This window comes from Barbus barbus (assembly GCF_936440315.1).
Source record: "Barbus barbus genome assembly, chromosome: 8".
Taxonomy (NCBI): Eukaryota; Metazoa; Chordata; class Actinopteri; order Cypriniformes; family Cyprinidae; genus Barbus; species Barbus barbus.
The window spans coordinates 29,526,256-29,543,089 of NC_136736.1; the positions used below are offsets into that span (position 1 = coordinate 29,526,256).

The 16,834-nt window shown below is 35.8% G+C and overlaps 1 protein-coding gene across 2 annotated transcripts; it reads right to left on the bottom strand.

Moving 5' to 3' along the window:
* Window positions 1-4,261: 4,261 nt before the first annotated feature.
* Window positions 4,262-14,573, bottom strand: LOC306874007 (equilibrative nucleoside transporter 4-like). 2 transcript variants are annotated; one of them, XM_079423664.1, is made up of 11 exons: window positions 14,417-14,573; window positions 13,040-13,165; window positions 12,312-12,443; window positions 12,079-12,192; window positions 11,819-11,947; window positions 11,657-11,731; window positions 10,576-10,739; window positions 9,534-9,666; window positions 8,374-8,561; window positions 8,045-8,285; window positions 4,262-5,538 (listed from the first exon to the last, which is right to left on the bottom strand). In XM_079423664.1, the coding sequence occupies exons 2-11, from the start codon at window positions 13,161-13,163 to the stop codon at window positions 5,387-5,389; spliced, it is 1,452 nt and encodes a 483-aa protein (XP_079279790.1). In that variant the 5' UTR covers window positions 13,164-13,165; window positions 14,417-14,573; the 3' UTR covers window positions 4,262-5,386. The 2 variants fall into 2 exon arrangements, with proteins under 2 accessions (XP_079279790.1, XP_079279789.1); XM_079423663.1 differs by having other exon boundaries at window positions 10,576-10,844.
* Window positions 14,574-16,834: the final 2,261 nt, after the last annotated feature.

The following is a 16,834-nucleotide window of genomic DNA, read 5'->3' on the forward strand; positions in this document are numbered from 1 at the left end:
CACCTATGGGCCTATTTATATTATCCTGCGATTCGGACTGGTGTGTCATCAGTTTTGCTACTTAATGTTTACACGTGGATAAATGTGTGCTAATTGAGTTCACATTGTGATGACTTCAGTAACAGTTAATTACATTTTGTAAAATGTGGACATTTTGTGTAGAGTTTTGCAGAAAGCATTGAGAAAATTGGAATGTGTGGGAAAAAAGTGTTTATAGAATGAATGAATAAATAAATGGTTTGGGAAACTGGGCCAACTGACTCAGTTATAGTGTGTTAGCAAGAAAAACTGTAACATGTTTTGATATATGACCATTTTTAGAATCAATGCCATATCATACAATTTTATGAATTAAAAAATTAACTGGATCACTGGCTGTGGCATTCAGCTTATAAAATACTGAACTTCTGCTGACAAAACTTGAAGTGAAATTGGTGGGAAAAGGTTTTCTTCTAATTGCAAGACTGGAACTCTGAAAAAATATTGGATGTTGAGTAATGTTTGTGTCTTCAGCAGTTTTTTGAATGTAGTGATGGTCTCAGCAGATCAATTGGAGGTTGTCTCATTACGAGACTGAGTAGTGTAGACCTGCTCATTGGTTGAAGACCAGACGCAGTGCTACGTTGTGGCTCATCTGCAAAAGCCTAGTCATGCTGTGTGAACGCTGGCCAAAAGAGCACTGCAGTTGTCCAGCCTTTAAATGGCATGATAGGAAGGTGCGGATTTTCCTGTTGCTGGTAAGCGCAAACCTGCATGACCAGATATTTTATTCTTTATTGTTTAGTGGTTTACTATTAGACTCCAGTATTATATTTGATTACGAAACTGAAGGTGTTATGTTATTTACATTGTCACATTATTTTCTCTTCAATGAATATGTTAATAGTTACTTGCTCTTTGATTGTACGGCTATAAATTTTGAGATACATACAGTTATGCTAGTTATATGTGATTTAAACATTACAAAATATATGCTATATGTACACTATGAATTGTGGCTCTTGATCTTTCAGAGAACTTGATCCATCATCTCTCATCTTTTTCATCATGATGGTCCTTCTTCATGTGCTGATGCTGTTGCTTCTCTCCGGTGGTTCGGCCAGAGTTGTGCAGAATTTTGAGAGTGAATGTGGTAAATTTTTTGCAAATGGAAAATCGCCAACGAGATTTCCTGATCCACAATACAGGCAGATCTGCCAAACTCTAAATAATGTTTTTTATTATGCCACATTCTATGGCACTACCAAGAAGATTCCCGTGTTCTCAGCCTACAAGTTTGAAGGACTACACAACTGCACAAGACAAAATGCGTGGTACATTGAACCTCAAGTAAGTGAAATATTACTCTAAATGGTAAGTAATTGTACTATATTACAGTGTAGGGATTTATTATTTTTGGTTGGAGTCATTACAAATTTACTAGTAACAGTAACATATTTGCTGTTTATCCTTTTAGACTAAAATTATTCACAGCTAACCTTTAAAGTAAAATAATGTAAAAAATATTATAAGCTGCAGTCCCTAACTTTTTTTGGTTAAAAATGATCTGAAATCAATATTTGAGCAAGTACATAACCAGCCAGTGTTTAAAACTATAGCCTTACTTTAGCCCGATTCACAATGGTTAGCTTATAATAATGTTTTCTAATTTGAGTGGTACGGGTAGGTTTTCGCGGGAAATTCGAACATGGCACTATGGCAAGCCGTTTTGACTTTTATTCCTTCTGAGGATATGAATTCTTGATATCAACAATTCAATTTTTACTAGTAACAATGTTAATTCTTGATATCAACAATGACATCATCACTCGTAGAAATTGAATTCTTGATATCAGCAATTAAATTTCTACTAGTAAAGTCGCTGGATTTTATTTATTTTTGAATATAATTGTATTTAGGCTACATGGACGAGTTATCATATTGCGTGCCCAAATTCGTGCCGGCGTTTCTCTTTGTTTAAAAGCGGGTGCGGATTTTTTTTTTTTACTGTACATTTTGATGTAGTATAACACCGCCACGTTTGATGAGCCGACATATTTGCACTCTCTGCCCAATTCGGCTCGGATTTTTTTGACCATTGGTACCAAACGTGATACACACTGGGCCATTCCACCAAATGGGTGCCATTTGTGTCCCCAGGACATTATAGGTACAAAGATACATAAAAATTAACTATAATATACATTTTATTATTAAGCAAAGTGTCCTGCACATTAATCTAACTGCAAATTTAAAATATATAATTAAAAAAATTATTAAAAACTACCTAAAAAATATAGCATTTGTTCATGTCCCCAGTGTCTAACGCTACAATTTAACATGAAATATAATGTTTAAAATCCTTCAGAAATAATTTATATTTTGCATTTTTGTGTACCTCCATATCCCATCTGTGCTTTAAATACATTTATTTCAAAACAAATGTATAATATTTTGGATAAAATACACATTTTAGTCAAGTCCCCGGGTTTTCACTCAGTCCTGTTACCCTAACACATTTCCCCCTCAAAAAAACTGGGGAAAATCCACAAGACACATTTTCAAGATAATATTGCAACATCTGGATCTTCTGAATGCAATGAAATGATCGGAAGCATGTGCTCTTATTTTCTTTTCTGTATATATGATGATTTTGTAACGCTGGCTGGGAGCGTCATTATAAATATACTTTCCTGTTACCTAAATTATTTATTATGTTACTTGTTTATTTTAAAAATACAAATCTTTGGTGAATCACTATAATTTGCTGAGTATTCTCATAATATTAGCATGTACTCCATGTGGCTAGATTATATGTATTTGCTAAATTCTCAATCCTGTTACTTTCAGTCCTGTTACTCATATACTCATATATCCTATACGTATATATAGTAACTGAGTAATAATAACAGGAGTGAGTAGTCCTCAGATTTATTCATGTAAATATTAGGCTACATCCATATTAATCTAGATAAATTTGAAAATGCATCTTTTTCTCAAAGTTTTGGTCTTCTATCCACACTGAGACAATGCTTCAGAGAAAACCTATGGTTGCTCCTGCATTGTTTTATATTACATTCCTGCAAGTATGACAGAAAATGTACTTGAAATTTCTGTCCTGTGGCAATTATGTATTAGACTCATATATGGAATGGCGTTAAATATTACAATGATTCAGAGTCGACTCTTTCTTTTGAGAGACAATAACTTTATACATGGGGCACTTTCAGATTTAAAACTTTGCAGGATGTTTTCATTCACTTAGATCTGTGTTACACACTGCATGAAAGGTCATTTTCAAAAATCCATAATAGGGGCACTTTAACACTTCAGTCTACAGAGTCTGCGCCACATATTAGTATGATTTTGTTTTCTCCACTGAGGTGAACTGTCCTTAAGCTAATGTTTTTTATTGATTTACTATTGCAGCTTGATGACAATAATGCATCACCAGCCATGAAACTAGAGAAAGATGTGAAAATACAAGGACTTGGAGTACATCAAGCTCTCAATGAAGACTATGCAAAGTCTAGCTATGACAGAGGTCATCTGGCGCCAGTCTACCAGGTACAGTCACAGAGCTGTGCTGATGCCACCTTCACTCTCACCAATGCTGCTCCACAAAACCTCTCTTTCAACCGAGGTCAGTGGAAGGTACTAGAAAAAAAGATTGCCAAAGAGCTGTCCGATCAATGTCTACCAAATAGGTATTCTGTGTACATTGTGACAGGGGTGGTACCAGGTACTAAAAACATAAGCAGTAACGTGACAGTGCCTAGTCATTTCTGGACTGCATACTGCTGCTTAGACAACAATACCAAATGTCAGATCTCAAAAGGGTTTATTGGAGAGAATGAGAACATTCCTCCCAAAGAAAAAACTGTGAATAATTTAAAGACTGAGTTGGCAATGCTTTATAATGTTACAGCATTTGAATTGTTTGATAAATCTACACATCCATCCATTTGAGACCATTTAAGTTTGTTGGATAGATCAGAAAACAATGAAAATAAGCTCTTAAATAAAGCGCCAGTGAGCTATTGTCTGAAAGAGAAACTTTATCAAATGTCTTCTTTGGTGTTCTTGTTATTTCTGACTAAATAATTAGCTGAATCATAAAGAAAATCCTTAAGAACTCCAGTTTTAATTCTCAAATTATTTAAATACTTCGATGTTTGACTGTAATTAATAATTTAAACAATTATATTGTGTATAAATGGAGTGCATCAAATGTTGGAATAAAATGATGAAATAAATTTTCATTGAAATTGATTTGTTTTTTGACTCTTTATTGAATAGACATCCATTACATTATAACTCATGTTTCGTACATTTCCATTATGGCTAGCTAAGCCACCACATTTTGACATGGATTAAATCTCGATTTACCCAAAGTTTGAGATCACTGTGAGATCATAAAGTTACATTATTACAAAAAGTCCATTCAAAGTATGCCAGACACATGTAAAAACATTTACATTTAGTGTTTAGAAACTTGTCCCATTCAGTCAATATGAGTTTGATTCAAAATTAATATATTTAGACTGAAATCATTCTAAATACATTTAAAAAATCACTGCAAGATCCGTGGCATCAAATCTTAGACTCTTAGGTGCCATTCGTACAGAATTTGTTTTACCATTACACTGCTTGTTTTTTTTTAATGTAAACTCTCTAGACCGATGTATTTGACTACTGCACTTGCGTTCTAAAAACATGCAGCTAAAGATAGAAAAGTTAAAGTTTTAAAAAACGTGATTTTCCCCATTCCACTGCCCAAGTCTGACATGATCTGTGTGAACTGTAAATCTTTCCACCTTCAGATTTACCTGCTCATAATATCAAAAAGCAAACAGTATAGTATAGTCAATTTCACATGTCAGTCAAACAACACTATTTGTTAACTTGGTTTTAGGTGAAAGTGGAGAGTCATAATTTGAAACAAGACACCAACACGACTATATCAACCAGTCAGAACTATAACGCATACCTTACAGTAAATTACACATGGTGGCCGTACATTTAAACATGACAGGAACAGTCTTACATCGATTTATTTAACAAGGTGATGGTGATTCAGACAGTCTTGAATAATACTCTAATGGATATCTCAACACATTTTATATGAGCCAACACCCCTGGTGAACAAATAAGCATATGTAGCTGCTCACCAACATATGTTATGTTTTGGATGCTGGTCCCCACAATGAAATTCTAAAATGCTGGTGTCCCAAACTGGGATTCTTCACTTGCTTAAACAGCAGACTTTCCTCGCAAAAACCAGACTGGACCAGTCTGCAAACTCCGGTCTAAGCTGGTGTTTTCAGCAGGGATAGTCTCTGGAAATGTTCTTTATTTTTACATTAACAACTACATTACCAAAACAGTGTGCATGTGAGACAGACACTCAGTGGCCGGGCATATAGCTCTGTAATGTGAGTGTGTTGTTGAGTTTCAGCGTATGAGTCGAATGTGCCTGTGAGGTCAGGCTGTATGTTGAGTAAGACACAGCAGAGCCGAGCATCAATCCCGCCATATATGATACGGTCATAGTGTTCCCTGTTAAAAAAAAAAATCAAATTTCTATATATCAGTTGCTTCTCCTAGACAGAAATGAGATTATACAGAAATAAAGTTATGTATGCATTATAAAATTATATTTTAAAGTTACAGTGCATCTGGAAAGTATTTACAGCGCTTCATTTTTTACACATTTTATGTTACAGCCTTATTCCAAAATGGATTAAATACATTATTTTCCTTAACATTCTACAAACAATACCCCATAATGACAACATGAAAGAAGTTTGTTTGAAATCTTTGCAAATTTATTTAAAAAAAAAAAAAAGTATTTAAAGCCTATGCTCAATACTTTGTTGAAGCACCTTTGGCACCAATTACAGCCTAAAGTCTTTTGGGGTATGATGCGACTAGCGTTGATCATCATCATTTGGCAATTATCTGCCATTCTTCTCCTCGCCTCTTCACCTCTCAAGCTCTGTCAGGTTGGATCGGGGCCACTCAAGGACATTCACCGAGTTGTCTATAAGCCACTCTTGATGTGCGTTTAGGTTCATTGTCCTGTTAGAAGGTAAACCTTCTGCCTTGTCTGAGGTTCTGAATGCTCTGGACTAGGTTTTCATTAAGGCTCTCTCAATATTTTGGTGCATTGAACTTTTCTTCTATTCTGACGAGTCCCTCAGTCCTTGCTGCTGAAAAACAGTCCCATAGCATGAGGCTGCTACCAGCATACTTTACTTTTGGGATGGTAGTCTGCAGGTGATGAGCAGAGCCTGGTTTCCTTCAAACATGATGCTTAGAATTGAGGTTCATCAGACCAGAGAATCGTGTCTCTCACAGTCTAAGGGTCCTTTAGGTGCAGTTGCACAAATTCTAAGGGGGTTTTCATGGGTCTTCACTGAGGAGAGGACTGTTGGCCACAGTGCCATAAAGCCCAGATTGGTGGAGTGTTGCAGTGATGTTTGTCCTTAGGTTTCTCCTATCTCCACGTATGATCATGGAGCTCAACTAGAGGGACCATCAGCTTCTTGGTCACCAGTCTAGACAAGGCCCTTCTCCATCAATTGCTCAGTTTGGCCAGGAGGCCAGCTCTATGAAGAGTTGATCGTAGCTCCATTTGTTTCAATGGGTCTACGATGTACTTAAGCTTACGATGCTTGTGGGAATCGCAGCACTGGTTGTTTCAAACTTCTTCCATTAAGGGTAACAGAGACTACTTACTTCTGTGAACCTTCAATGCTGCATACATTTTTCTGTACCCTTCCCCAGATCTGTGCCTCGATACAATACAGTCTCGGAGGTCTACAGACAATTCCTTGGACTTCATGGCTTGGTTTGTGTTCTGACATGCAATGTTAACTGTGGGACCTTATATAGACAAGTGTGTGCCTTTCCAAATCATGTCCAATCAACTGAATTTACCACAGGTGAACTCCAATCAAGTTGTAGAAATGTCTCAAGGATGATCAGTGAAAACAGAATGTACTGTGAATACTTATTATTTTTTTGTTTTTTATTTTTAATAAATTTGCAAATATTTCAAACAAACTTATTTCACATTGTCATTATGGGGTATTGTTTGTAGAATTTTGAGGAAAATAATGAATTTGATCCATTTTGGAATAAGGCTGCAACGGAACAAAATGTGGAAAAACTGTGAATACTTTCCGGATGCACTGTAGGCCTACACTATGTGTAATTGTCCTCTAGCGGTTGAAACATAAAACTGTCAGTTGCTTGCAGAGGATGGGCTTTCGGCTCTGCTCTACAGTGTGGATGGATCTGATGATATGAGACGTACACATCTACCCAGGTAATCATCTTATCACAGGGAATGTCACTAATGATATCAAAACTCTCCCCTATGCAAATAAATGTATAAATTAACAACGAAAAAAGGTGGATATTTTAACAATAGGCCAAGTCTTGAATTACCACACCGCATGACAAGCGCTATTAGCTGGACCTCTTTATTTGAGGACATGAGTCAGGATGTAAGGTTTTTTTTGGTGATGAGGGACTTAAAATAAGGGGAAATATCTAAAACCATAATTTTGATTTGCTTTTCATTTGAAACTTTGTTGACTTTTGTGGTGATTGTGACAGAAAATACAGGCACAATTTCTTAAAATTATTAAAAACTAAAACTAAAAAATACAATACAAAGCTCATCAGAGTAACAGGTGAAATATGAATACAGGACCTTTAGGAAACTGACTTTAAATTTAAATTTCTGACAGTGTTACCAAAATATTAGGTATTTATTTATGATCTGAGAACAGGTGGTTTTTAACTTTGATAAGGTAAAGAAAGCATCAAAAGAAATAGAGTATTTGTATTAAGAAAATTCTAGTGATTATCTCAAACTAATTTCAGAGTGTTTGATGTTTAGAAAATTTTAAACTAAACAAATCTTTACTACAGGAATTCAGCACTTGCATTCATATATTTTTCTCAAAGCATAACTGATAACACTTACAGCCCTAAATCTCCTGAATAACAAATGTTTTGTCTAGATAATAACTTGTCTGTCAGCCATACTCACCTGCAACTTCTCGCTGCTGAAGTGGCACCTTGCCGGCTGCCTGTATCATTGGTACAGAGCCAAGGTATCCGTTACTGATTCCCAGCATCAAGGACAGGCCGCAGGGCCAGACTGGGTGAGCCAGCAGGGGGTGCTGCACGGGTGACACGCACATCACAAACAGGGGCAGGAAGAGAACGCGCAAACATGAACACACCAGCAGCTGCACACTACCCCACTCATACGGACATGCTGCCAAGATCTAAAGAGAGAAATAAAGAGCTTTGAACATTTGCCATTTTTAAATCATAATATGTGCTTGTACATGAAATCAAACTATTTGATTTCACCTTGCCCACAAAGTCTGCCATGTTGAACAGAGCCATGGTGAGAATAGGCAGCCATTCTCCCAGTGTATCGTTGCGTAACTCTGACTCCAAACCAGGGAACAGACACAGGGTGATGAAATATGTCACCAAAATTGAGAGCATATAGGGCCAGATCACCCGCGCAACAGCACACCTTCGACCCAGCAGCTCTGTAAAAAAAGGCATCATATATGTCAAAAACACTTAAAATGTCCTAAAATTAAATGTTCATTGAACTTAAAGCAACAGTTCGCCAAAAATGGACATTTGCTTACCTTTTGGCCTCCCAAAACGTAAATGATTTTGTTTCTTCATCAGAACAGATTTGGAGAAATGTAGCATTGCATCACTTGCTCACCAATGGATGTGAATGGATGCTGTCAGAATGAGTCCAAACAGCTGATTAAAACATCACAATAATCCACACAACTCCAGTCCATAAATTAATGTCTTAAGTGAAAAGCTGCATATTTGTAAGAAACAATAAAACTATTGAGGTGTTAACTTTGAACCGTCACCTCTGAAAATATTTAGTCCATAATTGATAATAATCATAACTTATAATCATTGCTTGTAAACGGTGCTTGATCTTTTTCCTATATAGATCGCAGAGGAGAATGACACTATTTCGACAAACTATTTCCCCGTCTAAATACTGTAAAGCTGATATAAAGCCACCCAGCTTTATATCAAGCCGATGTAAAGCTGCTTTGACACAATTTGCATTGTTAAAAGCCCTATACAAATAATATTGACTTGACTTGATCTGTGCATTTTTCTCTCTGATTCTTTTCACTGGAGACAGCAGTATTATAGAGGACTCAAAGTTAAAAATGCCTTTCTTTTTCAACAAACATGCAGCTTTTCACAGTATGTTAATTAATGGACTGGAGTGGTGTGGATTACTTGTGGATTGTGATGTTTTTATCAGCTCTTTGGACTCTCATTCTGACGGCACCCATTCACTGCAGAGGATCCATTGATCCAAGTGATATAATGCAAAATTTCTCTAAAATTTCTTGGATGCCCAGAGGGTGAGAAAATTCTCAGTATATTTTTTTGATTTTTGTGTGAACTATAACTTTATTTTGTAGTATGTTCACTGCGGGCTACACGCGTTTGTGATTAAACCTATAGCTTACCCTTCACGCTCATCCAACTCCTTTTGGTGTCTGGTTTGGGCACATCAAATCTGATGTATATTCCGTCTCCATGGGAACTGCTACCCAGATTAACTGCATCAGCTTCGTCAACTGTGCTTGACGCCACTCCATCCTAATTTGTGGAAAAGCCATGAGTCAATGTCAATTTTATCTTTGAGCAAATCATCCTAAACAGTGGCTGTCTAAAAATCAGTTTGAGCTGTCTACTGCTTACAACAAATTTGGGGGAAATTTTAAATTTTATATTGATATGGAACCATTTTCTACCAAAATGTTTTAGAAATTAATAAAAAATATTAATAATTAGCATTTCCCTTGGCTACGCTTGATGAAAAGAAGTACACTTTAGCATATATATTTTTAAAAGAATACTTAAAATAAAATACTTAAAGGTATTGCAATTTTCCATTTTTTAATTTTTCATTTACTTCAGATGTGCTTTAGTAGTTTAGCAGATTTAGTCACACATGACAAAAAGTTATTAAAACATAATGTTTTAAAATATACTTTAGAGTAAAACTTTTAATTTGACATTATTACACAGTGCACTTTTTAAATGTACCTACGTGTGTTAAGAAACATACCCAATAAAGTGTACTGGTTTTATTTAATTAATAATATATTCTCTCCGAGTGCCGAAATTTACTTTTAAGATGTCCAGTACACTACAAGTGTACATTCAGTACAATTAAGAACAATTCTTTTTCACAAGGGTATGTCTATGACCTTGGATAAAGTGTTTTTGCTAAGGTTTGTAATCCTGTGCCTTGTGTCAGAAGTGTGTATACACATCCAAAAGTGCTATTTAAGTAGGAAGCTTATTAAGTTTTGAAAATCAAATTATCACACCCATTTTGTTGCCATGGTTAACAGACACCTTTTCCTACAACATAAGAGGGAAAATAGTTAGCCACAGACCCACAGAAACCTTTCAAAACCTGTCAGTAACATATGGATAAAGAACCCAAACCCAAAAAGTCCCAAAAGTCAAGTGGAAACCTTTATTTCTATGTGAAATTACCTCCTCCTCTGCACTGCTGTCGTAATGTATCTGATAGCCACTGTGCTTTTTGGTCATAACATTATTAATCTGTCCTTTGAGCCAGCTGTGGCGAGCTCTGTCGGTGTGATAACGGACAAAGTGAGTCCGTCGCACCACCACGTGTAACAGGAAACAGAGCGTCTCTATTGAGACAGAGAACAGGAAGAAGATTATGGTGTTGTTCTTCTCGTCTTCCACCAGCAGCTTTGTAAAAATGCGACTCAGAGAGACAATAACTCCGGCAGTGCCTGAAACAACCATAATTGACAGAAAAACAACATCAAACAAACATTACATATGATGAATAAAAACTGGGGGAATTCATATTTTGGAAAAAAAAAAATCACTAATTACCTTATTACCACATATAACCATAATGCAAAAATACAATTCTCATTACTGTAATGTAAAAATGTTACTTAAATTATATCTATAATTTATTAATAAAATAGAATCTGTATTTGTTGTACTGCCATTAATTTTGACCCAAAAATGAAAATTTGCCCTCTATTCATAATATTGCTTTCTCCAGTGATAAAATAGTGTAATCTGAATCAGTAGAGAAATATGCACCGATCAAGCACAGTTTAGAAGTCAAAACAGTCCTAAGCAAATTTGTTATTGGATTTTGATGTGGAAAGACAACAGGGGACGCCACTGTTAACTTTATAACTTTATTTTGTAGATACTTGTGGATTATTGTGATCTTTTTATCAGCTGTTTATTCTCTCATTCTGACGGCACCCATTCACTGCAGAGGATCCATTAGTGAGTAAGTGATGTAATGCTAAATTTCTCCAAATCTGTTCCGATGAAGAAATAAACTCATCTACATCTTAGATGTCCTGTGGATAAGGACATTTTTAGCAAACTTTAATTTTTGGGTGAACTGTTCCTTTAATTACTATATTAATTACTATTACTAAATTACTGAGAAGCTTCTATGAATTAAAAAAATGCATTACGGTAATGAGAATGGGATACAATAATGTGAAGTGAAGATTACATTTATTCTAATATAATGGTTATAATTTCAGTCATGTGGTGAAGTTTGGCTCACTCTCTCCAGTCATCACGCCCTGTGTGTACCTCTTGGGCAGCATCCCAGTGTAACCATAGAAACTGGACTGCTGCACTGTAAAGGTCAAAAGGACAATGTTAACAGATCACAAAAGCACAATGTAGGCCAATGAAAAGAGCATGATTGCTTGTATATATTCACCTGTGCATCCAAATGCAACAATAGCAATTGCAACCAGAGTAAGAGCATAGGACTGCTGAGTGTCAAACAGCTCCAACCAGACATCAAATACACTCACAAACACCAAAGGTCCCAATGCAAATAGATATCCTATTAATGCAACACAGGATATTTAGTGATTTTGCAATTGAATAATAACATGTGTGCGTATACATAGAAAATGGTGCGAAAGAGCTTGTGAATTTTATTATTATTTTGAACCAGTTTTTGCATGTTCTCACCCACACAGATGCGAGTGTTTAAGCTCAGTCTCTCCACAAGTGCGTTGTTCACAATGACAGCACTGAGAGCCACCAGAATATACGTCAAACTCATGTCGAACACAATAGAGGTACCTGACAATGGAAGAGAAGTGTTTTGACTGGGCAATGCATAGTTGTCACTTATCCACCTACACCTCTGTGAATTTAATTTAGTCTTTCCTGTGATGTGCGACAGGTTGGTTGCATCACACCTGTGAATTTGCGGTGAAGGTAGTCCACATCGGTGATGAAACTATTGTATGGCAGCAGAAAGCCAACACCAGCCAACAGCATGGCAAAGTAGATGCCATGGTAGCGATCATCAGGAATGGATTCCTCTGAGTCTGAAAATAAGACATGAGCTTATATGAATAGCAAGCAGAAAGACAAAGCAGCTAAGGCCTGTTATCTATAAATAAAAATCAACTCTTTTGTGTTGAGCACGATGGTGTCTTACGCTAATGCAGGGTTTCCCAAAATAGGATTTGCAAACCCCAGGGGGTTTGTAAGGAAACTACATGGAGTTTGTGACTTGACAAAAAAGCAAATAATGCGAAAAATTTTAAAATTCTAACAATTGAAATCAAAGTTACCAAAACAGATTAAATATTTTGATTGTTTATTATAAATATTACAAACCAGCATCGGAGAACCATGAATGTATGTGGTGTTGAATAATTGAAATATTCACTTAAATTCTCAGAGGGAACTTTAAGCACATATTATCGGGAATTTAATTGAATTTTGGGAAATTCAAGCATCATGTCCACATCCATATCAATGATAACCTCATGCATGCATCATGCAATATATACGCACTCACCGCATTTGGTAAGTGCAATTTAATGCATTATTACGTATGTGAAATTTTTGTATGGCCCTGATTAGTATATTCGGTTATTGCTTGATATTAACTGTGTTGTACATATCTGTAACTCACCCTGAGCACTGTGAGGTTTTATCCTACCCGTCTTCTCCTCGTCTGGCAGCTGACTAAAGCTGCAATTCGTGATCACAGGCTTCTCGCTACCCTGCCGATTCCTGCTCCACTCCTCGGAGAACATATCTGGGAAAAAATGTCAGAATTCACACATGGGAAAATTCATGCAGTCAAGAGACAGATGAATTAATTGGGGTTGTCACGTATGCTTATACCATAACTAATAATAACAAACATAAATAATCACATAATAAATGTATGTGTATGAGTGTGTATAGATGCTAATATGTGACCCTGGAGCACAAAACCAGTCTTAAGTGGCTGGGGTATATTTGTAGCAACAGCCAACAATATGTATGGGTCAAAATGATCAATTATCAAAATTATCCATTTTTATTTTATGCCAAAAATCATTAGGATATTAAGTAAAGATCATGCTCCATGAAGATATTTAGTAAATTCCTTACCGTAAATATACCAAAACTTCATTTTTGATTAGTAATACGCATTGCTAAGAACTTCATTTGGACAACTTTAAAGGCGATTTTGTCAATATTTTGATTTTTTTTGCACCCTCAGATTCCAGATTTTCAAATAGTTGTATCTCGGCCAAATATTGTCCTATCCTAACAAACCATACATCAATGGAAAGCTTATTTATTCAGCTGATGTATAAATCTCAGTTTCGAAAGATTGACACTTAAGACAGAGTCACATATAGAGAGGACTTACAAACGTTTGTCTCTATCAGATGTAAATATTTCATTCATATTTCATGTTGCACATTATAATGCACTGATATCTAAATTCACTTGAATATTGACATTATAAATACACCTAACCTGAGAAATATTAACTGGAGTAAAAAGTGTGACAACTTGCCCCAGTATCTCCACAATGCTTATGCTGTGCAGGAAAATTCAGTTCTTTTGTTTTATGCAAGCAAGCATTGCAGTGGTTCTCTATTTGTTCCTACGCCTGTTTTCCTTTGAAGCATCTGGCCATGAATGTGTTGTTTCTTTCCTACCAGTTGACTTTGTACGCGCGCGGTTTAAATTTTACTGCATGTTATGAAACAGAGTCAGTTTAGTCTTAGGTGATAAGCGCGAGACTAACACTGACACGTCGAGGTCACCTGACAGATCCAACAAAGCTATTTTCAGAAATATGGAGCCTCAACATCAAGCATGTAGTGTAATTTTTACGGCGGGGAAATAAAATTGAGATACTGTATCACATTGCTGTTGGAAAGACGGATCATTTGTCTTGTGGTAATTTGGCATGTCTCTATATTCGCAAGACACGTACAGTATGATAATAACTGAGCATCAATCAGAGCTGTCGCGCGCTCTCGTGAATGGATAGCAGGTCTCTTACCTGATGTGTCAATCTCATTCACTTCCTCACTCGCGAATAATCTTTAATTACGATCCAGGGTCTCGTTTTCAAGCGATGTTATTTGATGATGCTCGTTTTCTGCTCCTTCATTCCCTCTCGAGGCTCCCCGCCCTCCTGCGCAAGCCACGGAATCATCACGCGCTTACTGTCACACTTTCTAATCTAAAAATTACAGATTCTTTCAGTGTTGTCACATGAAAAGATATAATAAAATATTTACAAAAATGTGAGGGGTGTACTCACTTCTGTGAGATACTGTATATATATATATATATATATATATATATATGTACATGCATACACGCACACTACAGTTTGATCTTGCTATTATTATTATTATTTTTTTTTATTTAATTTATTTATTTATAAGAAAAAAAAATCATTGTTTTCTGTAATCTTTCCACGGACCCCCTTGCACTCTTTTGCAGCCTCCTCAAGGTCCCCGAACCCCAGTTTTGAAAATCCCTGATTTAAAATGTTCTTCACACTATGAAAAAAATGGTTCCTTTAAGAACTGTTCACTGGATTGTTCTTTGGGGAACCAAAAACACTTCTTCGATGGCATCACTTCAATCTTGTGAAATCTTTATTTTTAAGAGTGCAAGGTTAGGCTTGAACTAGGTTTGAAATTCACATGCAAAACCACACATTTGTATAAATGGATTTTTGACAATTGAAGTGAGATCCAGCCACTGTGGCAAGCCACGGTCTCTACTATTAAATGTAAATCATGACTGGAAAATCATTTCAGCTAACCATATGCAGGTTACCCACCACCAGCTTGTATTTCAAGGAATGGTGTTAAATGGTTTTCTTTCCTTCAAAAGGTAACATTTCTCTTCTTTTGTCATTTGAAGTTCTGTTTTCACATTCTGATTTCTTGCTTCAGAGCAGAAAGACCTCGGGAGATTCTGGAAGAAATGCAAAGCTGAACCCTTAAATTATCTATTACCCTCATTTAGGTCATATAGTTATCATCCTAGTTAAAAAATCAAATAAAATCAACAAGAAGCATAATTTAAAAAGGAGATTAAAAATATAAGAAGGCAAACAAGTGCACACAGACATAAAAGCAATTTTGGATGAATTGGAAGATAATTGTAGAAACATAATTGTGTGTGAAAACAAGTGGGATTGTGTCTTTTATTCCTACATGCTCAACAGGAAAGAACCACATATAAAGTGTCATCTCCATGGAAACATTGTGTGTGAGATCTCTCAGGAGATGCTGACGAAACAAAGCCCTTCATCCTCATATCTTCTCTGCAGTATGTGGGTGGGTGCGCTCAGCAGTCTTAGGGGGCTACACACAGTTAGCAATCCTACATTGCAGTCTGTCATAGAAGATAAAGAGAGAAAAAACTACTGACACGATACACACATACACACAGGCACAGCTCAGTATCTCACTATTACATTAGTTTTGTTTTGAAATGTACTTACATAAGCAGCAGTGGGGAAGGCCAGAGAAGTTAACCAGAAGTGAATTTAAATGTCATGAATAATCATTTCACATACTGCAGCAAAGTGTCTGATAGGCTACATGTCTGTGCAATTATATGCCTTTATATATCAGAAATTATAAAAACATACTTGAGTGGGTCAGAAAAGCATTCTTACATTCAAACAATTGCATTTAATATCAATTTAGACTGCAGTACTTCATTCAACTGCAAATGTATTAAGTGTCCAAAATGAGATTATATTCTTGTAATTGTTTTTCTTATTATTTGTGTGAGGAGTATATGTTTTAAAAGTTTAAAAGAACATCAGACAGCTATTCTTTTTAAATACTTTGTATGTGGGGAGAAAGATTGAGAAATTTGGTGAATGAATTTGAAATTTGAGGAATTAAATTTAGCAGATTTTTGAGATTATAAAGAATGAAAATACAGAGCAAAGATCTAAATGTGCCTTGATCGTCATGAGTTTTATTTTTAAGACAAATAACCCATCTTTTCACTAATATCTCACTCAAGATAATGAAAAGGGTCCAATATTGATAAAGGAACATTGTGGGAATACAAATGTGTTTACTGAAATACTATATGGCCTGTTTTTTTTTGTTTTTTTTTTTACATTATCAAAGCATTTTGCAGCAATATAGTGAAATTAGCCTATTTGTTTTACCTTCAGATTTGCCAATATAGGCAAGCTTTATTTTATTATTTTTATAAAAATGTGCAAACCGGCCTCACAATAACGCTTATAGAAACAAATTCAGTTTTGAAGAGTGGGATTTTTCTAGCATAGTGTCTAAAATCACTTGTTATTGTCAAATGAAGTTAATTCCAAAACATAATTTCAATATTAGTCACTAGATGGCAGTTCTATGATAGCGGTGACGAACACACGATAAGTCCTACTAATCGATCCCGCTCATCTTCATTTTTATTT